Source organism: Tetrao urogallus, assembly GCF_951394365.1.
Source record: "Tetrao urogallus genome assembly, chromosome: 2".
In the NCBI taxonomy this organism is placed as follows: Eukaryota; Metazoa; Chordata; class Aves; order Galliformes; family Phasianidae; genus Tetrao; species Tetrao urogallus.
In genome coordinates this window covers 38,829,323-38,855,864 of record NC_136814.1, presented here as the reverse complement: position 1 = coordinate 38,855,864, position 26,542 = coordinate 38,829,323, and the positions used below count along the sequence as shown (strand labels likewise).

The window sequence follows — 26,542 nt, the reverse complement described above, 5'->3', positions numbered from 1 at the left end:
GTAATGCTAAAATGGGAAGAAAGCATCAAAGATGATTAAGCAAGGTAGTGAGTTGTGATGAAGGTAACTTCTTTTGCAGGGGGCAGGGAGGTAGGAAAAATGCGTACAGGGGAGCAAGTAATTTAGATCTCATTTTGTAGCTGGTCAGAAATCAAAGGTGAAAGGTAATTTTGTAACAGTGGCTGCTGCAATTTCTTTCACTTGTATTAAGAAATGGCTAATTATATTAGATGTAATGGCTCTCATTTTTGTTAAAGGCAGAATAGTATGTAATGTATAATGGAATGACAAAAAAAAAAAAAAGGTGCTCTGATGACTGGAAAGCTGAAAAGAGATTCTGAAGGAAAACAAACAAACAAAAAACATAAAATAAAAACACTTTAGAGCACAAACTTCTAAAAATCAGAAAAGACAGGACGCAGGCAGTAGGAAAGAGGGTCAGGAAGACATTATTTGGTAAATTCAGAAGAGGAAAGGGGAAGAAGGAGATAAAATAGCTGGTGTGGGGTTTTTTTGTTGTTGTTTTTTGTTGTTGTTTTTTTTGCTTAAAAAGGCAAAAACAATGAGCAATGAATAATACAGAGAAAGCTGAAGTATTTAGGTCTTGTGTAGTCATGTGTCATGCATAAATGAATGGTATCTCTTAAGTAAGGCATAGTTAAGAAATAAGTCTCAATCTTAAAAATACTGGCCATCATTTAAGCAAGATATTGTATGTAAATATCCCCTGAAATGGTGGTACTGAATCATGAGAAGTGAGAGAATCCTCAGTTGGGAAATACGCAGCTGTTTAAATCGTAGAATCATTAAGGTTTGAAAAGACCTCTAAGATCATCCAGTCCAACTGTCCACCTACCACCAATATTGCCCACTAAACCATGTCCCTAAGTACTACATCTACCCTTTCTTTGAACACCTTCAGGGACAGTGACTCCACCACTTTCCTGGGCAGCCTGTTCCAAAATGCCTTACAGCTTTTTCTGTAAAGTATTTTTTTTCCTAATATCTGATCCTGAATCTCCCCTGACAACTAGAGGTTTCTCTCTCTCCTTATGGCTGTTACCTGAGAGAAGAGGCTGACCTCCATCTTGCTACAACCTTCTTGCAGGTCGTTGTAGAGAAAATAGGGTCCCCCCTGAGCCTTCTCTACTTCAGACTAAATGGGCAGCCTTGGAATAGTACAAAATGCAAAGGGAATTATTAATTGTGCAGTAGCATTTAATTTTACTGGATATACTTTTCATTTAGTCTTGGAAACGTTAGGCAAGGATAAACATTATTTCTGCTTTTTTTTTTTTTTTTTTTTTTTTTTTTTTTTTTTTTTTTTTACCGTAGCAACTAGATCATTCAGAGAGATAATTTCCTTAAACAACAATACTAACAATCTGAGAACAACTGTTTTCTTTTGAGCAGATGTTGCATTGTCTTCATTTAACACAGCATTTCCCCCCAGGAACAAGTTAGTGTTAAAGGTTTTTGGAGCAGTGTCAAAGCAAGAAAGTAACTGAATGCAATTACATGCGATTGGGTTTGTGTATCCCCATAGTTAAGCTAGGTAAAATTAATGTTTTAATACTTATTTTCTTTTCAGAGCTTTCATATGTGTGATGATGTGATGGTTTGGAATGCATGATATATACCTCAGCATTAAATAACTGCCTGAATAGCTTTGGAAAGTACTGATGTTCTATATGTACTGCACTTTCTACTGCAGTTACAGTAGTTTACAGTTTTTGTGTATGTATACTAGAATATATGCAAATAATATAGCTGGTCTTGTTCTGGTAAAAAAAAAATACCAGCATAAATACAATGTAAGCATAGCAATTCTGCCATTTTGTCGATCCAATACCTTTGATTTTAAGACTGTGTAATATATGATTCTGTAAACCAGAATCAGATGACAGCAGAGATGATACCACGTATGTACAAGTTCTTCCTTGCTATTATTTATTCTTTGAAAGAAGTGTAAAACTAAATTCAGAGGAGAAACAGAAAAGAATTAATGCTCAGATTTTTGAAGGCTGTAGAATAAATACAGCAGACTAATGGCATTATGATGAGATTTCATAAGGAAACAAACAAACAAACAAAATCCTTATTATTGAATGCTCGAGAGCTATTTCTATCAATAATTAAAATTCAGGTTATCTATATACGCAGCTCTTTAAATTCTGATTGGCGTTTGCCTACTGTGATAGATAACTGAGTTAATACACCTGAGATGCTAGTTAAGAATTTTTCTCCAGACATAACTAATAGAATCTATTATATTGTTCACTGTTTTGAAGTTAGTAGCTTTAGCTAATTATAAGTAACAAATACTCTTCATTGCATGAGATTTTACTGCTGATGTACACATTTATAAATAATTTTTGGTAAAATCTTTTGGTTTACCATCCAATGGTTGGATTGCTATTTTTTGTTGCTGTTTTGTTCAATTTGACGAACAAATGAGGAAAAACACCTTAATTATCAGTGCTTGAAAACCTGTGTGCAAATGTTATAGCAATTGCTTCTTACAAGAGCTCTTAATGTGTTTATAAAATGTCTGTCATCAGTTATAGGAAAAATATGACAGTACACAATACAGTGTTCATTCTGCTAGTACGGAGGGTGTATTTAGCACAAAATCTAGTGGGATCAAATAAACCTAAAACATTAAGAAAAATTCAGAAATTTGATACGTAAGCAACTTGAATATAACTGCAGAAATATTATTAAAATTTGTTTTTTACTCTAGGCTGTTTTGTATGAAATCAAATAATATATGAGAGGGTGCATTTCTCATTTTTTCCTCAGTGAGAAATTAATTAAGAATGAGGAGAGTTGTAACCTAAAACACATTTTTCAACATCATTTGATCTGTTTTCTATATGTGAATAAAGTAGATTGTTTGAGATATATTGCAATTTGTTCATATATACAAACATGTATACACATGCACACATACAATAGCTATATGATTTTTTTCCTCTCTTGAGGATGCGTGACAGTATGGGATCAGATAGCCAGAAAGCGTCTAGTGGGTAGTTAAGAAAATGTGAATGAAAAATGGAAAGTGTTATGTACTTATCTATGAGATGCACATCATTAACTTTCCTTATGTCTGCAGATGCAAATTAGGTACAATCACAGAAATTAGAATGAGTGACTTCTTAAGTAGTTTGAAAAATATATATACATTGATCTCTATCGGTAGGAGATTTTGTGTCATCATTTTATTATTATCTCAATCTCTATTTCATTAAATGTCTGCAAATACATCAGAACAACTGGAAATGTTGTAGTATGATTTCCAGCAGTACAATGAAAAGTGTAGAAGTGTAGCTTCTAAACAATATGACATGTATACTAAACACAAAATTTAATGCTGGCATTGTTGTTTCTTTGCCTACTTGGATGCTGATTTAGGTCAAGTTCTGAATGGCTTAAAGAGCACTGCATGCTACAGAGAGGACATGTCCTTTGGTCTATACTGACATCTACCAGCCTGACTGCCATTACCAAAACATGCAGATCCAAGGTTGAAAACGTGGTTGCTTGTTTTCATTACTGTATTGCTTTTTGTCACTTCATGCAGGTTAAGTGTAGTCACCATGTTCTCAACAAGATGTTGACATATTCCCTGCCACGCTGCATACTGTTTTTATTGTTTTCTGCTCAAAGGCAGTAGTGCTCCTGTTTGTATATTTAAATTTTGAGAGGGACTGTTTGGTGACAGATGGAAAACTTATCTAGTGTTAGAGACAAGAATACCAAGGCCCCTTTGTACCTTCTTATATAGGCTTAAGTTTTTTGGTGAATTGGAGTTTTACAGAAACCTGGGTCTTGTCAGATGACAAAATTGCTTCTCTGCATTTAGCATCTTACTTTTGGCAGCGGACTGGATTGATGCCTCAGAAGCATATTGCAATTTGTTCTTCATCACAGAATCACAGAAACACCAAGGTTGGAAAAGATCTACAAGATCATCCAGTGCAGCTATCAACAATAGTTCTTACTAAAATTCATGCTTGTATCACATCCTGCTCCAGCATACAGCGCTGTGTACTGGCATGCGTTCCCACAATTATCAGTTTATGCCCCATCCAAGTGTCTTGCTACAAGTTATGAACCTTCTGAAAAGCTTATTAACCTACTTACAAAAATAACACTAGTGAGCTCCAAAGCTAAGTCCTTAACGGTCACATAGACCTAAGAAAACTATGCTATTTGTCTTTTTATCTTACATCCAAATGAGATTGACAGGTTTTATTGACTTTCAGTGAAAAAGATAAGTTACAGTAGCTGAAACTCCAAAATGATATGTGACCAGACAGCAGAAAATCATTGCTTCTGTTTGAGCAGTCAGTCAGCCATGCAGAGACTTACTCTCTTTCTCTCCTGTTACTTAACCTGCTCTCCCTGGAGGAAGGAAGAGAGGAATAATCTTTCTGGCAGTTCCTTTTCTGGATGGGCAGAGCTATGAAGGGTCGATGTTCTCACCACATGGGAAGATCTCTGGGAAGGATGCAAGAAAACCTCTTGTGTAGTCTGTAGAAAGGGTTAGTGCTGTCCCTCCTACAAATTGTCCAGGAGAACATGATGAAAATCCCCTGAATTTCAGTGTAGGCACTTTTAGTACAAAAATCTAGGTGACTTTTTTCTTGGTTAGGTTGGTAAAAAGAGCATGATGATTTCATGAAGCCTTCTAAATAATGAAGATTTGGTCTGTGCTGTTCCCCTACTCTCAGGTGTGTCTGTCTTCTCCTTTGACAGTGATGTGGAGGAGAGGCACAGGCAAGAGAGAGGGGAGATGAGCTGATCCTATGCTCATCTCTCCCAGTGCAGGCACCAGAGCATCAGAGGAACACTGTGGTCACTGGTCACTATTGCTCTTTAATTGCACTATTGCTCCGAGGTTACATCTCGGCATTGCTGAATTACCAACTTCCAAATCTGAGTTTTCTCCTCAAGGCTTTTGTGCCTTTTCTCACTGATAATTTTCACTTGAGTCTTTGAATTGTTAATACTGATTTAATTTATTAATTTATTTTATCTGTTATTAATTTATTTGATCAATTGTTATATATATAATATATAAAATATAAAAAAATGTTATATATATATATATAATTGTTATATAATTTATTTGATCAATGACGGATTTCTGAGTCACCGTTCTTTGGTAATTGATTATACCTGATACAATAGGCTTTCCAAGGCAGAGAACTCCTCTTCTAAATGTATGTTTTGGGGTCTGTTGCCTACTTCTAAATGGATTATCTTATTTCATCTTTCAGAATCATATCAATCATTTCAGTAGCATATGCTTCATAAACGTGATAGCACATGTTATTACTTGACAAAAATAATTGCACAAACACACTGGCACTATCTCCAAAATCTTTTTATTCCCCTCATGTTTTTACTGTTTTTTCTTTGTGAGAAGCTGAATGATATTTATTTTCTTCAAGTTTTGTTCTGGTTGGAATTGTTTTGTATTCTCACGGCGTGGAGGATTTTCAGGCTTGAATTCCAGTGCCTTTGATAAACAGCATGGTGGTGAATGCCCTAAGCTAAAACGTGAATTTTCACTTCTTTGTGTCATTAAAGGCACCATTAGTCTATGAAGGATTAGCTTATAGGTAATGATAAATACAGACCAGTTTCTTTCCTACATGGTACATATGCTTCAGTGTTATGCAAAAATTGTTCCTTTGCTTGTATTGTAATGAATATAGTTTCAGAAGGGGTGATATGTACCTCTCTGCATCAAGCATAAATAATGGAAAATATGAGTGTACTTTCTGGCATAAATATGAGAGACTTAGAGCAAAAAGACTGCATCATTAACTTTGTCCTATGTTTTGAGGACTTCAAAGGATATTTTTAGTCAATTTGTTACTGGCAAATATTATCAAATTAATGAGATGTTAGTTTGAGAGAAATATGTGGGCAATAATCTGCTTGATAAAGTAATATCTGATAATATAATTACGCATAGAGAAAAGATACGTGTGCTGAGTGCCATTTAGTTGTTGTATGTGGCCATACTAGTAGAATTTTCAGAAAAGAGGAAAACAATCTAGTTTCACAATGAATAGAAAGAATTATATGGCTACTTTTTTCCTGGGTATACTTCTTCATTTTTTAATTTTTCCAGTGTTTTGCTTAATTTGGCTGGTGTTTTTTGTGCTCTCATCAAGCCAGTGGAGCTTAGCTGATCTTATTGTCTGTAGGCATAGGGAGATGAACGATGCTCATAGAAATATGAGTTTTTCCAAGCAAAAGTGAATAATTTTGAATTTTATTATAATCCCAATTCCATGTGGTTCCTGGAAAGGAAATCCCTGCATTACATTGAAACAGGCTGATCAGGGAGGTGATGATGCTACTGTTCCTGGAATTGTTCAAGAAATGTGTGGATGGGGCACTGAAGGATATGGTTAGTGGGCATGGTGGGGATGGTTTGTGGTTGGACTAGATGATCTTAGAGGTCTTTTCCAAACTTTATGATTCTAAGAGTTATGACTAACTTTTTCATTTGATATCAGCCAACTAGTTCTCCCAGTGGTATGGCTATGCAAAACACAACTTTGAGTGCTTGATAAAGTAGCAGGTTTTTTGTTCACTTATGTTCACTTCTGTTCAGATGAAATATAATTATTTTACCAAAAGAGGAATTTTAACATTTTCATATAAGTAAGCAGAATAAAATATTTTAACATGTATGAAGATTATTTCTACAGCATCCAACGTGACTTTGTCTCTTAAAAATCCCAGGAGGGCATGTCTTTTAATGCTAGCAGCTAGGGGTTGTGCATTAATTTTTAAATCAACCTTCTTATGGCATTTAGAAAACAGTTATTTTCGTTGCTGTGATTGAGGTCAGAAGCTCACTGATAATACTTATGTTGCATGAGTTTGAATATGCTTTTCTGAAATTTCACTGCAGACTTTGACATCTCTGCTGTCAGGAGAAGCTGTATCAGGCAGTTTGGCTTCTGGGCATGTATCTGTTGCCATTTCCTCATAGCCTCAGTTTTGATATAAACTTTACCTCTGGGAATTAAGATTCATTTAATATGTATAAAACTTTCATATAAAATATCATACATTTTTCCTTGCTGTCTTCTGAAATGTAAGAGAAGTTCCAGATTCTAATGAAAAATTTCTTGCCTTCATATTTTATTAAGGCTCTTGTGCACTGATGCTTGGGATGAGTTCAGGAGAAATAAAGGCACACTGTTTAATTATTTGTCTTGTTGCCTTAGAAACATCTGAATATCTGCTTTTTTTTCCTGGCAATTTTTTGTGGCGCTCATGCTTATCTTCTGCTGTGTTCCATCCATTTGGAAATGTGTGCATTAAGATATTATGTTTGCCCTGTTGTTTCTTCATAAATGCACTGGCAAACAGTAAGATCCTACTACTTGTAAATAGGAAAATAAATAATCTATAATTATTTAATTGTATAATTCCTTGTAACATAGAACTGCCAAACTGTCAGAGGAGCAGGAATTAGGGGTGTTTTGAAGAAGAAATGATTAATTTAAGCAAGGAGGGGTTTGCTGAAATTGTTGTATCTTCATGACTAAATAAACAACAGGAAAAAAGGGAGTTTTAGCAAGGTTTAATCTTTAGACCTGAGTGATTTGATACAGTCTTATCCAAAATTTTGAGAAGTGCAATCTTCTTTGGTATGTCTGTCTTCATATGACTACTTGAATTTTCATCAGTATCTTTCTTCAAGGACTTTCTTCAAGTTAATTGATGGAAGTGTTTCTGTTCACTCTTCTGCTCTGGAGGCATGGAGCCACTCTCAGCATTTAGCCATAATTTATGGTCTTCTGATATGTATAAGTACTTGCACCTTGTTTTTCCTACCATGCCCTGAGAGAACTAGCCAGCAGGGAAATGTTAAGTGGCAGATGTTACTAATGTGCGTACTCGAAACCAGTTGGGAATTGAACTTCTGATTCTGGATCACTGTCCAGAGGGCCTGAATACTTTTTGGAATTTCCAGAGCAAGGTAAGCAGGCAACATTTGAGGTGTTGTGCTACCTCCGAGGCTTAGGGACAGTCAGAAGCAGGGAGTCTTGACTTTAGTTATGTCCTCTCAGAATTTTCTTTTGAAATTCTTTACAGCAGTTGCTTGCTACCTAACAAATGTACTGTGCTTCTTTGCTCAAAGAGGAATATTTCAGAGTTCAGCAGATTGATGGCAGCTGTTGTAGAAGTACGACAAGTTGAGGTGTTCTCCAAAACATGAAAATGGTCTGGCAGGTGACAGCACAGTAATCAGTATGTTTCAGTATGAATTTTCTAAAGTGTAGATAGGCTTAAGGAATAAGTGTTATTCAAGAATCTTAACTTTCTATGACTTTAGGTATGCTGTAGTTATGACTTTTTTAATCTGTTAACATAATACATACTTGAAAAAAGACTGGTTTGCTTTATTTCCCCCTATTTTTCCTCTCCCAATTTGGTCTTACTGCTGTTGGGAACTATAATTGCTTAATTTTCCTTGTTTGCTGTGTAACTTACTGATGTTACAAATGTCTCCTTTATTGTCTCTTTCCTCCCTTCCCCTGCTACCCCCAAAAATATGCAGGAAGTAATTTTGGTACTGCTAAGGATCTGACAGAAGAAATAAGATCATTAACATCTGAGAAGAAAGAACTGGAAGGACTTCTCAGTGAGCTTCTAGTTTTGAGTGCCCGAAACATCTGGAAACTAGAGAGAATTAAAGATGATTACAACAAACTGAAGCAAGAGCTTGAACGTGGAGAGACTGCCTTTGGTAAGTAGTTCACAGGCTGTTACAGCCTTTGCTCTGTCACAGACATCTGGAAGTCTACTGGCTTTGATAAAACCATCATGCATTTACAAAACATACAGATTTTCAGAAGAAAGATTGGCCAGAACTTAGATAAGCAATGTGCTAGATAAGCTTTCATCTGTTTGCTCTGGGGAAGAGTGAGCTCAGGGAGAGAGGGGATATCCTGGCAATATACTGCTTTTTGAGCTCTGTTTTAACCCAATTCTCAATACTTTTTTTTTCTAAATCCCATCAGAATTATAGTGATGATGATAATGTGCATGAATTCACATACAGAAAAACGTATGCAGTCTTTTACGTGCTGACAGTAGGTGGTGTTGGTTGTAATAACAGTGCAGCCTATTTAATAAATCTCTGGTAATGACTCTGAATGAATGAGGTGTGATAGGTACATGGTTCTGAAGGAAAGAGTTATTTTCTTAAACTTATGCTTGAAGTGTTTTAAAGCCTATCAAATGCAGCTTGAATTCAAACACAAGGGCAGTGTGCTGAGGTGGCACTGTTATGATGGACTGGGAAAATTCTCTGCAATTACTGGGAAAACTGCTGACAAGTTATCAAAATTAGCAAAGCCACTATTAGTCTTGGATTACCCTATCTTCTACTGTTCTCCTTCCTGAAGTTAGGCAGATAAAACAGGCTTGTTGTTTGATTAAATGAATAGGCTGAATAACTATTACTTGCAAATATAGTTACTATAGATACCTCTAAATAGAAAAGTATAAATATGAGAGCTATTATGAAGCTTTAGAGACTCAAAATTTCTTTCCTTTTTCAGAATTTTATGAGCAGTAAGTTGGTTGAGAAGAGGAAGAATGTCTGCTTTTGAAGCACATGTAGACTCTTCATAGGGAATTGGACAGGCAGAGGTATCTTAGAAACAAAGGTTTTGTAAACAACTGAATGCATCCAGGGCTGTAGTTTTTAAAAGAAAAATAGAAAAATAAACACTCACGCACCTTAGATTAGAAATTGCTCTGCTAGAAACTAAATGGCTGTTTAAACAATTTTTTGATCTTTTTGGTTCCTGATAGTGTGTAATTACCTAAGCCATGTCATCCAAACCCACAGAAAGAAAACACATCAGACGGTGTTTCCTCATTGCCTAAAATTGCAAATCAGTTGAAGGGGGGAGTATTCTGACTTTCCAATCTGTCCATTGTGTTTCTCCTTTTGTTTCTCAGACAATTAAATCTCCTCTAATACGTACACGCTTCTCATTTGTGTTTTTCTTCAGCAACATTTCAAACAAAACCTCTGCAAGAGTATTGCTGAAGTAACAGAATTGTTGGCACTGAAGAGGCTCTATTTTTTATTCCCTTTGCATTTGTGTAACTGTAATGAGATTTCCTTTAGGTATGACCTCTACTGTCCTAAAATTAGTGAAAACAAATTGCGAAGCACTTCATGTTTACTGCTTGGATTGTTTTTTAATTTATTATAATTCTGTAGGCATAAAGAGAAATTTATTCCTTCATAACATAACTCTACCAAGCACATAATGGTCAGAGATACATAAATTGAAATCTAAGATATTCTCTTTTTCTTGTTCCTGACCTCCTTGCATGTATTCTGAACTGTTTTCTTCTTAAAAATATGGAAACACTTCTAGGTTTGAAATTGGTAGCATGAAATTGGTACCACCATGTTTAACTGAATAACAGCATTTTCTGATACACTCTAGAAAATTGTGAACAAATTATGTCTTAAAAATGACATCCACTTTTATGAACCAGTTGCTATTTTGTGTGGTACTTTTATGTTTAGAAAATAAAGCATGAAAATTTGGAATAGGATTTTATTGCCTTGGCATAATTAAAAGATGTAGTATACTATGATTGAACAGGTTGTTGCTATAGCTGTTTCTCTATCTCTTGTTTGGTTGAATGCCACACAATACTGCCTATGGTGGCTTCATCATGGATGAGGAAGCCCGTACCCTTATATGGGATACATTAGAGTGAAAAGAGAGCTGCCAAATGCTGAGAAATACATGTTGCTTTTATACATGGTGTGTCATGCTCAGTTTTGCTGTGATCTGTGGCATTTTCTTTGTTATTTAAAATAACTGGAGAAAATCGAGTTTATTTTTTCTGCACTGTGAAAGGTACAACTTGAGTGAGGGCTGGAGCACCTCTCCTATGAAGAAAGGTTGAGGGAGTTGGACTTGTTTAGCTTGGAGAAGGGAAGGCTGTGGGGAGATTTCACTGTGGCCTTCCAGTACTTGAAAGAGGGATGGGGATGGATGTTTTACACAGTCTAGTAATGATACAACCAAGGGCAGAATGGATTGAAACTAAAAGAGGAGAGATTTGGATTAGGTATTAGGCAGAAATTCTTTAATTGGAGGGTGGTGAAAAGCAGGAACAGGTTGCCCAGAGAATCTGTGGATGCCCCATCACTGGAGTCATTCAAGGCCAAGTTGGATCGGGCCGTTGGCAACCTGATCTGGCAGCCCTTTCCTTTGTCTTTTCTACTAGATCTCTGCTCAGAGTTTGTAGTTCACTTGAGGCAAAATTAACCATGCTAATTTAAATAGCAAAAATGAGCAAGACTAGCATGATTGATTCTTGATACATAGTTGAGATGTATCTGTGATTCGTCCTGGTGCAGAGTTGTGCAATGCTTTGACCCAGCTCAACTTCTTATGAGATACCTGCCTGTCTATCAGTTAGAAGTAGGTTACTGAAAGTAACACGTGGAAAGTAGTTCTAGTCTCAGGATAGTGGCATGGTTGAAGTTGGAAAGGAGTCTGGATGCCAGCTGGTCCAAACCTCACTGCTCTAACAGGGCCACCAAGTTAACAGAGACCACCTCTATGTCTCTTAGTCTGTTATTTGTAGGCTTTGGTCTAGTTTAAATACATCAGTGGTTTTAAACATCTTTTGCTGTAGAAAAAAGGTGCTTTGTTTTTCTCTTGAAAATGAAGTTAAGGTGGCAAGATCTGTTGTCACTTCAGTCTCGCTTTTCTCTTGTTTTCAGGCAATAACATTCTATTTACTCCCCTCCTTTGTTTTGTAATGTCTTGAAACCTTCTGCACAGGTATTCCTACTCATAGTTATTCCTGTGTAATTTGGCACTTGAACTGTTATCTTTCATGTCTGTCAACTTCTTAAAACTTTTTTGAGATATCTTCTACTGAAAATAATACCACTTTGTCTGGGAAGCATTAGAAAACAACAACAAAGGAAATGCTGAAATGTGTGTATGTTTCTCTTGTGTATAAATTGGTCATCTGTTTTTTTTTTTTTACTTCATTACTAGTTGTTGATTTCTCACAATAATGCAGGTATAAGGAAGCAGACGTCAAGGGAAGAGACTTAATCACACAATAATCAGAGCTGGAATTTTAAATAGTACAGATCATTAGTATGCTAATGAATTTTCTCACTTTTTGCCAGCTGCCCAAGTATAAAAGATATTGCAGATGTAGTGCAGTGGCTCTCTGTGCTGAGAGCTGTCAGTGCTCCTTATAAAGGAGATTTGACAAAAATCCTTTCATAATTTTAGAGATGCTCAAAAATGTTATTCTTATTGGACAGTAGAGGCATTAACAAGTAACATATTGATCTGTATTTTAAAATGAATAGTACTGATTTTCCCTTTCCTATAGTAAATTTCTTCTGAGGGAATCAGAAAGCTTCTATAAATGGTATTAACTGTTGTTGCTGTTTTATAGCTATGAAAGCCAGACAAATGGGAGTTATGATGTTTTACCTGAAGTTTTGTTAAAACCAAGTTTTATGGTCTAATATTAGATATGGAAGTTGGTCTTGCCTGTGTCAGAGGTGTTGGAGCTTGATGATTCTTGAGGTCTCTTCTAAGCCAAGCCATTCTATTTTGAGTTGAATTAATCACTTTCATAAACAGATTTGAAATGATGCTTTATGTGAGCTTTGAATTTTTCTAGACCACAGAAATTTCTGTAGCTTAAGAGTGGTGATTCAAGATTTCCAGTGCTTTTATCAGAACTTTGCTGTTGACCAAATCTGCCTTTTAAAGTCCAAAGATTCAGTTATGGCAAGGAAGATAGTTGCTTTACAGCTCAGAACAGCCATAACCATGCTCCAAAAACGTGAAACATAATTACTTCCCTGTCCAGCAAACTGCTGGATTGTACTTAAATATCCTGGCTTGTGCTGATTGGCCTTTGTAACTTAGGACTGGAAATGAAATCTACCCTCTTTGTCTCAATTTCCTCATTACCAGTAGTGCCTCATTTGCTGAATTCTTTTTCTGTCTGCATTTACCCAATTTTTCAGGGAAAGAGTCTCCTGGTAAATAATGTATGTATTTCACAATCTAATTGCTAGGTTATGCTAGCCAATTCATCTTAAGTAGAATTTCTATACTCAATTAATTTCTAAAGGAAATATAAAATAAAGACTATCGTGTACATCATAATCGCTTTTTAATAACTCACACTTTATTTTTAACCATTGTTTAGAATGTGATATTTTTATTTTTATTGCTGCACTCCCACTGAGGGTTTTATTGTCTAAGAAATTTCTGGTGTAAGTCTTAAAGCTCTTACCAGCCTGCTTGTAGGCTGTTTAACACTATGTGGAAATGAACAAAATGAGAAGCTCAACCTTTCTGAACTCTTTTTACATTGTATTTGCCAAATGCAGCATGAGTAATTGCATTCTGCTCATTGGTACTTTTTTTGCTATTTCATTTGAGAAATTGGTATTTACGTATTTGCTTAGGCTTCTACTGTTGTGTATATTATCAGCATTTAATTGATTATGAGTATGATTCTTCATTTTCTATCATCTGTCAGATTAAGTGTAGCTACATTCTTTCTTTGGACTTAGAATTCTGTAATAGTAGGTAGAGGCCATGTTACGAATTGTTATGCAACTTTAAGGATCAAGTCTGGACTGACAGTTTTCATTCCATTTCAGGCTTTCACAAAATCTATGTAAAATAAGTGAAAATGTGAGTTGGTTGTTGTGTGTTTGCGTTTGTGTTTGCTTGTTTGTTTGTTTTTTTGAGTGAGTACTCTGAAAAATAATATTCGAGTAGTTTTAAAGGGTTGTTTGTTTGGTTTTTGTTACGGAATTACCTTTTTGACAAATGTTAAGTCTATAATTTAGTAGATAAAGAACATGTTCTGCTGGGCATTTCCTATAACCAAAATATAAAATATATATATTTTTTATACATAATTTTTTGTCAGAGTTGGAAAGAACAGAAACTAGTCTGTTTTAGCATATTTCTTTACCATATAGCTTAAGTCGCTTGTAAACTGTGTTAGTCATAATTGTGACTGTAAAGGTCTGCTTGTGTGGTGGTGTTCTTATGAATATGTGAAGTACTTCATTATTTTCACTCAGAGGATGGGGCTTTCATTTATATGAATTCAATGAGGGTATTAAATTGAATCTGACTGTTCTATATGCTTAAATGCAGAAAACATAAAAACTGTGTTAATGCAACTTGAACTGTCATAGTCGCTTAATTCAAAGCCCACTGGTATCTGCAGGAGTCTTTTGATCAGGCCATTTCTATACCGAAGCTGAAAGGTTAGTGTCTTTCTATTCCTTTCTTCTGAGATATGATGGTGTAAACTTTACTGAAATGTTATACCCATGCAGTATTTTCTTTGTAGACAGCAATACGACCTGATTACATAACATAAAAGAAACTCCTGAAATGTCCCAGTGTTGGTTCTGTGATCGTGGAGAACTGAGTTTAAGAAATAGAACCTGCCTGAAGTTTTGGGCTGTCTCTCTTCATGGCAAATTATCTTTTAGTAGGATAATTAGTAAAGATGACAAGGTTTTCCAAGTTGCAGTGTCACAGAAATTTAGAGTGGCTCTTTTAGAATCACGGAAGTGTAATTTGATGGCGTAGAGTGCTACTGAACAACCCTCTGCTATAATAGAAGCTAGGAATCGAAACTGAGTAGGTAACTTTCAACTCTGTGTCATTCAACATTCACACCTTAATGTGCTGCTGTGTGTATAAATAACTGCAAAGTTCTGAGAGAGAATGCCTGATGACTTGTTCCTTTACATCTGAAATGCTGTTGCTCAGAGTATTGCTCTTTTGGGATAATGACAAATAATTCCTGGCTTGCCATCCATGTTATAGATTTTTACCACTTCTTAACACAGTTCTGCTTTGCATGATTAAGTTGTATTGGAATAAATTTGAAGCAACACAGAAGAAGGAATTTGAAGTCATTTTAGTAGTATGTGTCACCAGTTCTGATCAATTTCATTTGATTGAAGTTCTGCAACTGCATCTTCCTAAGATGCTGATGGGCTCAGATTTGAACTTTCGCAATTTGGTTTCTGTTTATCTTCTTGTTTTGTGCAGATATTGCCTGCGTGTGTTTGGTCAGAACATGTTGGATGGGGTTACAAAATGAGTCTTATATCATTGAGTTTATCCTGAAACACTGACAGATTACAAGTACAAAGACAGGGTTCTTTATTTTGTACTGTTCATTTCAGTTTTGATTCTCAGTGTCTTGATCAGGAATTCGTTACGTTTTCTTGCACTGTTGACATTGCTCATGTTATGTTAATGTGGAATGGTGTTTTCTGTTCCCAAAAATTCATTCTGTAGCGTATTTGGCCTATTTTGTGGTTTAACACAGCATCACAATTGTTCGTTTCCCAATGTGATGAGAGGGAGAACTGGGGAGAAAAAAACAAAATAGAACTCTTGAGTTGAGATAAAAGTTACTTATTAAGATAGATAAGAGAATAATGGCTATGACAACATGTATATATGAACATATATAACAAGTAGTGCACAAGCAATTGCTCAGCACTTCCTAACCGAAGACCAGCTAGCCCCAAGCAGCAGAAGAGAGTGAGATAATCTCCCACCCCCTTCAAAACTCCTTTCTCTTGATGTCATGCGGTATTGAACATCCCTTTGACCAGTGCAAGTCAGCTGTCCTAGTTCTGTTCTCTCACAACTCCTTGGGCCCTTTGCTGAAAATGGCCTTGGCTCTGTACAGCACTGCTTAGCAGGAGCTATATAAGCATCAGTGTGTCATCAACATTGTTTTTATCTTAGAACCTAAACGTAACATGATACCAAACAGTATGAAAAAAACCAATTCTATCCCAGCCGGTGCTAAGCCTCATTTACTTTCTTTTGAGCATGGGTATGGAGATGGATAAGATACTTAAGGAACTGTGTCAGTTTGTTTTCAAGCAGCACTTCAGTGAAACCAGTCAGGCAGTCATTCTTCCATTAGTTTAAGCAGCCTGCAGATTGAATATGAAAATAGTACAGCATTTTACATTCAGTTTATGCTTTGGATTTTCGCTTTTTCTTTTCTTTCTTTTTCTTTTTCTTTTCTTTTTTTCTGTTAAAGATAAAATGTTGTTTTAGATCATTTGAGATCACTGATGTAAAATTGATGGCCTGAAAAAGGATTACACCATGGCAGAAACAGAGAATTAAACTGTTGTTTACCTTTTTAGCTACAGATGTGCTTTTAGGATATATTTTGAATAAAAAGGTCTTGGCACACCAACATATTTTCACCCCAAAGTTTTCATTTACGAGCGTTCATGGTATCCTTGAGATACTGCACAAATCTGATTCCATGCCTTCATTAATATATGCAATTTGTGCATAAATCCAAAGATTTATACTTGCTTATGTTGGTGGTAAATTCATGTCAGTGACTACATGAAAAGTTTGATAATTTTCTGGTACATTTCATCTTTGTTTTGAAATAGACTGGCATTAGTCAAGTGCAGCGTCTAAGAGTATGAATATCTAAGCAAAAGAAATCCCTGGGATGTTATTCCATTGGAATGGAATTCAAGGTGTCACTCTTATGAAATACATTTAGTTTCCCAGTTTTTGTTCTTAGTGATTGTCAGATAAAGATTAGTCTTTTTTTTCCTGTTTTGTTCTTATTGTTACTGTTTCAAGGATTTCTTTGGGAAGTTTGCAAATACAGTAGTGAAAGTACAAGGTAAATGAAATCTTCTATTATTATGATATTCTAGACTGATATCATCCTTGTTTGACTTCTCACTTAATGCTCACATGTTTAAAAAGAGTGAAATAACTATCTGCTGTATAGCATTACTTGAATCATACGGGGTTCTAAGCATGCTGCAGAATTTATATACATAGATAAATAGAAATAAAACCCAAACTGGAATGGTGGAAAATATTCCCTGAAAGATGGAGGAGGTATGATTTTGATTAAAAATACAATAGAAATATTGAAATTGTAATCCTTTATAGAACAGCTGGTTTTGTCCCTAAAATTATTTTGATGCTACATGCACATATTATTCTAAAGCATGCTATACAGTAAAAAAGCAGAAAAAAAAAACAACAAAACTTGCCCAATTCTCAGCTTTTACTGAGATATAAAAGTGATACAGAGATTATTTGTTCCCAGTATTATTCCAAGAGGACATATATTTATATTTCTTGTTTTTATGCTTGCTTTGTTTTTTTTTAAAATATACTTCTACTAAATCCTAACTAATTACTCTGAGGTAATGTAAGCCTTACTATTCAGTGGAGAGCCCTGTATCTCCTGTTCAGGAATTGAAATTTTTCATCCAAGAATTTTATTCCTGCCTCTGTCCTTGAAGATATAATCTGAGGTAAAAGAGAGAAAAGCAAGGAATCGCTAATATCTAGAGTCAAGAGATAGAGAGCCGGAGTTCTGCATCCATCAGGTTTGATTTCTGTTTTCCTGGTGCAGGAACAGAATGTGCTTGCTTGTGGTTCAGTTGGTTTCTGATGTGGTTCCATGATAAAGAGTGGAGGCAGTGACTGCTGCTTCTGCCATTACATTGTGAAATCTGTGGTCCATGGGCTCAACACTTAAGCACAGGAGGTTATAGTAACAGCCTGTAGTATGAGACCAGGAATTTTGCCACCTATAATTACACAGAACCTGTGTTGCACAGGAGGTGCCCAAGTGAGTAGTATTATTTCTGATTACATGTCAAGTTACAGCTGATAGACTAAGAATACAGAAACCAGTTAATTCTTCGTGTAAGCAATGCATTTAACTGGATATTCTAAAGAATTTACATTTTCCCAGTTGTGTTCAAGCTCTGCTTTATTTCTTTATATAAAAATATTGTTGTAGGTGGAATATAATTAAAACTACAAATGAAGCTAGCTGAAAAGAAGATTCAGTCATCATATTTGCAAAAGATATGTTTGGTTTGATGTGCATGTCGAAAGCTTGAGTAAAGATAAACAGTGTTTGTCAGGCTGCATAAGATTAAACAGTTCATTACCTGTTCGAATTATCAGCTGGAAGACATATTGTATAAATTGGACTACAACCTCTACATGCTTTTGCCTGGATTATACCTCTTATCATTGTGAGGTGCATTGAAATATAATTAACATGAGCTGGAAATGACAGGCTGAATATATGTGTATTTCTGTGCAGATAATCCTATAACTAGATTAGCAGTACTGGTAACATTTTTCTCTGCTGTTCTTCCTTTCCTCCCGGTGTCTGTATTCTAAAACATTGTATAGGGAAAAGTTATCTATGTTCAATGCCTCAAAAAAGCAAATAGGCACCAACCATCTACCTTGTGGATTTGACATTAAGAATCTTTGAAAAATGTTAAGTTCTGAAGGGAAAAAAAGCAAGAATTGCTGATCTCTTGTAATCTTGATATTGAAATATGGATTTGAAAGATAATTTTGAAAATACATGGAATCAGAAATTCTGGTACAATTGATATCAGTCAAAGGCTTGCCTCCAGTTTCTTCAGAGCTGAGTGTTTTACCTCAGGTGTCCTGCTGCATCAGAATTTACAGCATCCATCTGAGCTACCTGGATGCAGGTTCTGTTTCTGTCCATGTAGAAAAGAGCAAAACAGTCAGAAATTATTATAATTAGAAAATATTTCAGTTTTGTCATAAAAAAATAATACATCTTGCAGTTGGAAGGCCTCTCCTATTGAATAAACCTATTTTATTTTGTAGTCTTTAAGCTAAAATGTGATTGTTTTAGATCAGTGAACTTCAGGCCACTTGATTCTCACAAAGAGCTATTTCAGGACTTTGTTTCTTTGTATCTCTGTGACTTTCTGATTGTCTTAGCTGGCATTCAGTGATAGAATGAAGACAGTATTTTCAAAAATTAAAGAGAATTTGTAGGGGAGTTACAGATGATTAAAAGTTTGGGAGGCGGCCCGAAATGCTTAGTGTGTCTACTCAGTTCAATAAACAGAAGGCTGAGATCATTTGATGGAAGTCTGCAACTGCCTGCTCAAACTTAATGGGAAGATTTTTATGATTGTAGATGAAAGTATAAGTGATTACTTCTGATGGCTAGCAATTGGAGCTGACAACTTCAGTTTTAAAATGAGTCCATCTTTTAATGGAAAACAATTAGTTTGTCAGAGTTCTTCAAAAATTGTTGCAAATTTTCATACTGTTCTTTTATATATATATAAAATTTATATATATAAAAAAAAATATATATAAAAGAACAGTGTGAAAATATATATATATTATTATTATATATATGTATATACCTAATTCCAACTGGATTAAGTCCATATTTTGTGGATAGCCAGCATAGGTGAATACAATATGCTCTATTAAACTTGCTTTCTGGAATTATTGTATTATCAGTATAATGATAACTGGATAACTCCAGATTTTTTTCAAGATGAATGGTATCCAATGCAGAATGTTAGTAACATTTTCTATCAATTCACTGTATTCTGCAGGTACTTCTTGTTCTCTTCCTTCTCCCTTTTTTCTTTCATTTTTAATTTACCAACTTCTGATGATTTTTTCTCCCCCAGTCTTTGCATGGTTTATTTTGTCTGGCTTATTAAAATATTGAAGTCCAGTTCATCAGAGCTCCTAATTACACAGAACACAATTTCACACCTTTTCCAGAGCAGTACACAATGCCCCAAGATCAGTCTCTATCTCTACCTGAGTTATTTATTCTTGAAGCTGCCATGTCCAAGACTTCTCTGACTTCTCTAATTCCTCAAAGGCACAGTGTGTAAGTGTTATCTCATTCTTATGCTGCTTGCGTTTTTCCTCTCATGGTGACCCCTGCTGAGGTCACTTACATAGCGTGTGAGTGAATTGGTTAGGGAAATGGAGACTGCAGGAAAACACAGAACACTGTAAAAGTGCATAGCATTTTACAAGCTGTCTGCCTGACCTTGAAAACCAGTATTTGCTGGTCTAAATGGAAGATGTAATCACAGTTCTGCAGAGTACAGTATGAGGGCACCAAGATCTTTCCTGTGTTAGAATACTTTTTCACAACTCTGAAATGCTGAACTGTTAGTTCTGTTTCTATAGCATCCCCTGAAGTAGGGTACCAGGCGTCTTTTGTGCCTTCCCAAGGAATATAAAGAAGTAAGAAATTCTGTATCTTCTAAAAGTCTTTTGGGTTTTGGGAGTTGTTTTGAAAGTTCTGAACCCCTGGAGTCTGTCATCTTCAGCATTCCTATGTTTGTTTTGTGTGCTCTTTCTAAGCATTCTGTGAAACGTGTATTTTAATACTCTATCTTTAATAAATGCCATGCATCTTTACAGCAGGAAAAAAAGCATTTTAGCCTCTAAAATCTGAGTATTATGTTAATAACTTATTTTTAATTGCTCTTCTCATCTTATTTGTATGCTAACCTTCATTGCCCAGATGGATGAAAAACATAACATGAGCCAGCAGTGTGCTCTTGCACCTCGGAAATCAAATGGTATCCAGGGCTCCATCAGAAGAAGGGTGGTCAGCAGGGACAGGGAGGTGATTGTCCCCCTCTACTCTGCTTTTGTGAGGCCCCATCTGGAGTACTGCGTCCAGGTCTGGAGCCCCCAGTACAAGAAAGACAGAGAGCTGATGGAGAGGGTCACAAGAGCCACAAAGATTATCAGGGGACTGGAACACCTCCCTATGAAGACAGGCTGAGGAAGCTGGGCTTGTTCAGCCTAGAGAAAAGAAGGCTGCAGGGTGACCACAGTGCAGCCTTTCAGTACCTAAAGGGAGCCTACAAACAGGAGGGGAATCAACTCTTTGAAAGGGTAGATAACTGCAGGACAAGGGGAAATGGTTTCAAGTTGAGGGAGAGGAGATTTAGAATGGACGTCAGGGGCAAATTCTTTACAGAAAGAGTGGTGAGGTGCTGGAACAGGCTGCCCAGAGAGGTTGTGGATGCCCTGTCCCTGGAGGTGTTCAAGGCCAGGTTGAATGGGGCCCTGGGCAGCCTGGTCTACCAATTAGGTATGGAGATTGGTGGCCCCGCCCGTGGTGGGGAGGTTGGAGATTCATAATCCTTGAGGTCCCTTCCAACCCTGGCCATTCTGTGATTCTGTGATTGTAATTCTTCACCATTTCATAGTCCAGTTGACATGTACAGTTCATTTTATTATTTAATTTTCTCTCCTTTTTGTTTCACATCTTTTGGATTTTCTGGGATCTTTCTATTTGTATCTTGCTTGTGCAAACAAACTCTCCTATTTCGGATAGCTCTTTTCTTTTTCTTCATGCTGCAAATGGTTCCTGAAGTAAGCTGCACAGACAGGCTTTTGGTTCTAACTTCATTTTCTATTCTGTTTATTATTTTTATCAAGTTATTTTCCCCAGTTTAACTGTGCTTTCCACATCTGATGCCTAATATTATTGTTTTTTTTAGAAAACAAAACAAGCTGCTTCCTAGTTGCAAACTGTATGCAGTAAACTTAAGTTACAGAAAGATTCTTCATTCAACTTGCATGATTTGGGGACTTGCTAATTAGTCTACAGATAGCACTAAAATGATCAATACTTGACAAGTATTTCTCCAGCCTACTAGGGTAAGACAGTAAGCCAAACAGGCAGATATTTCTGTGCCTTTCTCTTGAGTGCAGGCCTTCATTTTAGCCCACTGTAGAGCAAACGAAGGCAATGACAAATCCTTTATTTGAGAAATAGGTGCTATAGGAAAAGATATCAAAGAATAATTAACTCATCCCTCCTTGTAACAGTTTGGAGAAAGGGATGAGCTGAGGAATGTGACCTCCCCCATTCATACCATCATGCTGCAACAGAGAAGTATGGGGGGAAAAGGGACCCACGCAGACTCAGATGTCACTGGAAATATCACGGACACAGAAGGGGTGGTTCTAGACCACCCCCATGCCTGGTCCAGGCACTCATGTAGCTCACCCATTGGTTCAGGCTGTGAGCTTGGAATTCCACTACACCCACTAAATTTCTTTAGACTGTATTTTACTCTGTGCAGTCACCAGCAATGTACTGTTATCATGGTGGAAAGAAACACATCTGTTCCATTGGTAGGCAAGTTGAGTAATATTTTATTCTGCCAGGTCTCTTCCCTGTCCCAGAGTTAGAAAGGTGCCCTGTTGAAGTGCATTCACTTAAAATATTGCTTTCCTATTCTACAGAGTGATTTGTTCTTGTAAGCAGTAACTGGACTAGAGACAATCCAGCACAGGTCTTGGATGAACATACTCTGTTGTATGGTTTCGTTATCATGAACCTGCTTATTTCCTTACCATGCTTATTATCCCTGTTCAATGTGGTGTTCAAAGCATTTGTGGCTTGGTAGCTCTGCCATAGTTCTACCATTACACATTACAAACGTGTTTCTTTCAGTAGTGTTTTCCAAGTTGCCATCTGTTCTTTCAGTTGAAAAAGGCCCACGTTGAGCTGTGATGAAGTACTAAGCTCGTGAGGCACAATGTGATTATCCCACAGAGGAGTATTTCTGCTATGTTAAGCCTCAGTAAGCTCAAGCTGACTTGGCTATGGAATTATTCTCTTTCTTTATTTTCTCTATGGTGTTTTGCTACTGAGCAACAGAGCTTGTGATAAACTTGTATACCCGAGTTGTTTCTGTAAATTATGTTAGCTTTGAAGTTGAAAAAGGCAAGGAGATGTGTTTCTGGAAACAACCTACTTAAAAATTGTTTAATGAAGAACATTGAGATTTAGGAAGTAGAGATTCTTTAGGGAACAGTTTAACTGTGAGTGTTGTCTGCTTTTTATGTTATAAAGTAATAAGCGCAGTAATAAGAGTTGCTGCCCAAAAATAACCATATAAGAATTTGGGTAGAAAGAGTTATCTTAATCTTATAGTCAAAGGTCATTAGCACAGGCAAAACTCATTTAGCTTTTGTTCCCCACTTGTATTGTAGATGACTGATTTCTTCACACATTATTTTCTTTATTTTGGCTCACTATGTGCAAGTGACAGCAAACTCTTTAACTCTTCCCATCTTTGGCAAGGCTCCCTCTATGTAGTGATAGTCTTGTATGCAGGTTTGAATAAGACATTCTTTGAACTAAAGATAAAGTTGATTTTATTAGACTGAAATATGTTCTTGCTTCCTCCTTTGCTGTGAGTTATTGCTTCAACAAACACAGGAAAATCTGATTTACTGTAAAAAGTTTTAACAGCAGAGTAGGTATGTGGGCTGAAATTGCTTGGAAAACAGGTGCAAATTGCTAGAAGAGAGAAACTAGCTTTGAGTGAAACTGCTGTAGCATGCAGTAGAGACTATATCATCAACAATGCCAGCTTAACTAAGTATCACTGGCCTTATTCCAGATCTTGTATTACCATTTACCTTGTGCAACCTGTTGGAAATCTTAGATTCATCTCAGCTTCCCAAAGCAGTGGTCTTCATTAACAGAGAGCACTGATGAAATGCTTCCCTATGCTGACAGGGCACGATACAGGCCCAGGTTTAATGCAAGTGTAGTAAATCAGTCCAGTAAGGAAGAAAAAGAAAGGGGCTGATTCTCCATTTCTGAGAGGGCAGTTGTGATTTGGCTACTGCCAATAATTTGTTTATCATTTTGTCTAATGAACTGGAAATTGAAGAGAAAAAACAGTGCCTTGAGGGAATAGTTTAAAGGTCTTTGAGAAGGAGAAAAGGATTCTCATCAAAACCAAGATGACATTTGAAGACGGGATTGCAGTTTGGAAGAAATTCTTCTGGTTAAGTAACCAAGTGAATTTATTTATTCCTTTATTTATTCTTAATCAAGAGGTAGGAGATCAGTGATCTGGAGGCTAGGGTGCTATCTCAGTGTGAGGGACTCCCTCATCTGGGTCTCCTGGCCTGCAGCGCAGAGACATGGCTGGGGGGTGAGGAGGGTGGGGGGTGTTGTTGGTCCCTCTTCTCTGGAGCACAGCATTCAGCTGGAGAAAGTTGAACATGCTCTGGAGAAGGGACTGTGCTATCACCTCTGTGTCCTGATGACTATTCTTGAGCTTTCTTTTCCTGGATACTATAAAAGTCATCTCACTTTATCATTCACTGCTTTTCCTAGCACAAATTGTCTCTGGAGCCATGGGAAGTTGTAATTATGCAATTTATATGATTTATCTCTTGCACTGAGCAGCCACACTGCACTGCTGTTTCCATTACTTCTGAACTGGATCCATCTAAAAGTTTAATGTTCTCACAAATATAACATAAATATAATTACAGGTAGGATAACAGCATTGGCCAGTCTCATTTGGAGAAGAATTGTTTTCAATAAAAGGTATTTTCAAGAATGAACTGATTTAGAGAAAAGCCTCACTGAATTCTGTTTGGCGTGAGCTGAAAGGTCACTATTTTTGTACTAAAGAGAGATGCCTTACTGGACAGTTTTTCAACACAAGAAGCAATCTCTGTTATGAAGGCTAAAATTTCACATCTAGCATTAAAAAAGGCTTTTTAACATTATGTATTTTCTGCATGATACCCTTTATGCTGCCTCTGAGTGTTCCTTTTGACCTTGGTGAAGAGCTGTAATTAATCTGCAATTAAAGTAATGACAGCCTTCAGAGGCCGGGAGGCTCCTTTGCTGTCCTCGCAGCACGAGAGGGCGATGTTGTCGCAACAGATGCGGCTGCCTGGGGCCAGCGGGACAGCTTCCAAAGGGAGCATCTTTGCACAACCTTATTTAGGCTCCTCGTCAACAGAATAGATACTAGCGCAGGGTGGGCCAAAATAAGATAGATCAATGCAATTGCACTACTTTTTAATAACAAAATGTCCTCCTAAAGCCTGATTTAAGAATGTTTTTCTTGGTTTTGAATTATACTTTGTTCTCTCTGGGTTGTTCTAGAATACCCATCTTGCTATAATATTCCAGATGGCTGTCGTCTTAACAACAGATAAGAATTAAGAATGGTAATAGGGGATTTTTTATTGAAATTCACTTCTTTATCTTTCATTACTTATTCACACTCTATTATGCCCTAGTGCAGTATTCAAAACACGTGAGATTGTAACGGAAAAAATAACCATTTAAAATTAGGATATTATGTCAGCCCCGTTTTGAATGGTAAATTTTTAAAGGAATAGTGCAGTGTGAAAGACCTGCAGCTGTTTCACGTGGTGGAAACATGAACTCAGTGTCATTCAAGTTTTTCATAGACTGAGTTAATTCCGAAAGAGGAAAAGACCAACTGATACAGTTCAGTGGGTAAATGTGACAAGTAAGCATACTCACAGACTTCATGTGTACTGCTAAAATGATGAGTCTAGCTGAATCTTGTTGATCACACTAATAATAATCTCTAAAAATGATAATTGGAGCTATACAATTGGAGCATTGACACATTTGTATTTTGTTCTACTTCTGCTGCATAACAGAATAATGATATTCTGCATTTCCTTTATAACTGTTCAAAAAAAGTGCTGCAAAGTTTCAGTACAGAATGTGTAATAGGAAAAAAGTTGTAAAACTTCTGCTAAGTCTTTTGGTTTGTTGGAGCATCACAGAATGTTTTGATGAGGCATCTGATTTCTGACTAACATTTCCTAAAGCAAAAGATGCAAAACAGATGGCAAATGCAGAGGGTTGGGAAGTGAAATATTCTTGAACAGGTCCATGTTTGACTTGTTTCAGAGCGATCTTGGACACCAATCTCTTCACAGAATGGAGTGGTGGAGGAATAGCAAGGTCACACTGAGCCCCTGACCCACCTTGCCTGTGAACCAGATTTCCTGGGGTGGATGGGGCCGTGTTCTTTGCCTAAAAACAGACACTTCAAGGGAATTATGTTTCTAAAGACCAGACAAGTCTGGGCATTGTCTGACCAAACTTCAGTACATCAGAATGCTTCTCTGAAACTGATTTATTATCCGTGATCAACACTGAAGATGCTGCACAATGTAATGAAGCCAAATTTTACAGTGTCTATATGGCAATGTGTGATTGGGCTGCATAATTTTTGCTGTTTTCATGGTAGATGAATCTCTTCAAATATGAGCAAAAGGAGGAAACAAGGGAGTATGTTAGTGCAGTGGATTTTTTTCTGTGTAGCCATTATACAAAACTACACTGAGTTTTACCAATAGAGATAGGAAAGTGGAAATTTTCTATTGTTATTTGTGGATATGAACTTATCATTGAGTTTATTTTGACTGTAGCAACTATGCTTAGTTTCAGTAGGGCAATCAGATGCTTGAAGTAACTGATAACAAAGGGCAAGCCCCTCTCTACCTTGATTTCTGTTTTGCTCTGAGATGCATCTGCTTGTGGAAAAATTTCAGTTGTTGGTAGTCCATATAAAATGAATTATTGATTGCTATTCATTTTCCTAAGCGCACAAATAGGTAGTTCAGCTGTTCAGCGTATCTCATAATCTTTTACACCTTGGTGGAAATAGCACGCGAGAACTAGTACTGTCTTATAAGCATGGTACTTGCAGAGAAGCCTAAGAGAATTCAAGTCAGGATTTAATTGGAATAGCGAAACAGAAGGAGAT

At 36.6% G+C, this 26,542-nt stretch overlaps 1 protein-coding gene across 1 annotated transcript in view; it reads left to right on the top strand.

Moving 5' to 3' along the window:
• The window catches only part of DISC1 (DISC1 scaffold protein), a gene marked incomplete at both ends in the record, with an annotated part of 205,343 nt that overhangs the window by 95,707 nt on the left and 83,094 nt on the right, over positions 1–26,542 (top strand). Inside the window, 1 exon segment of the mRNA XM_079549936.1 lies at positions 8,600–8,788. Coding sequence (XP_079406062.1) covers positions 8,600–8,788 — 189 coding nt within the window.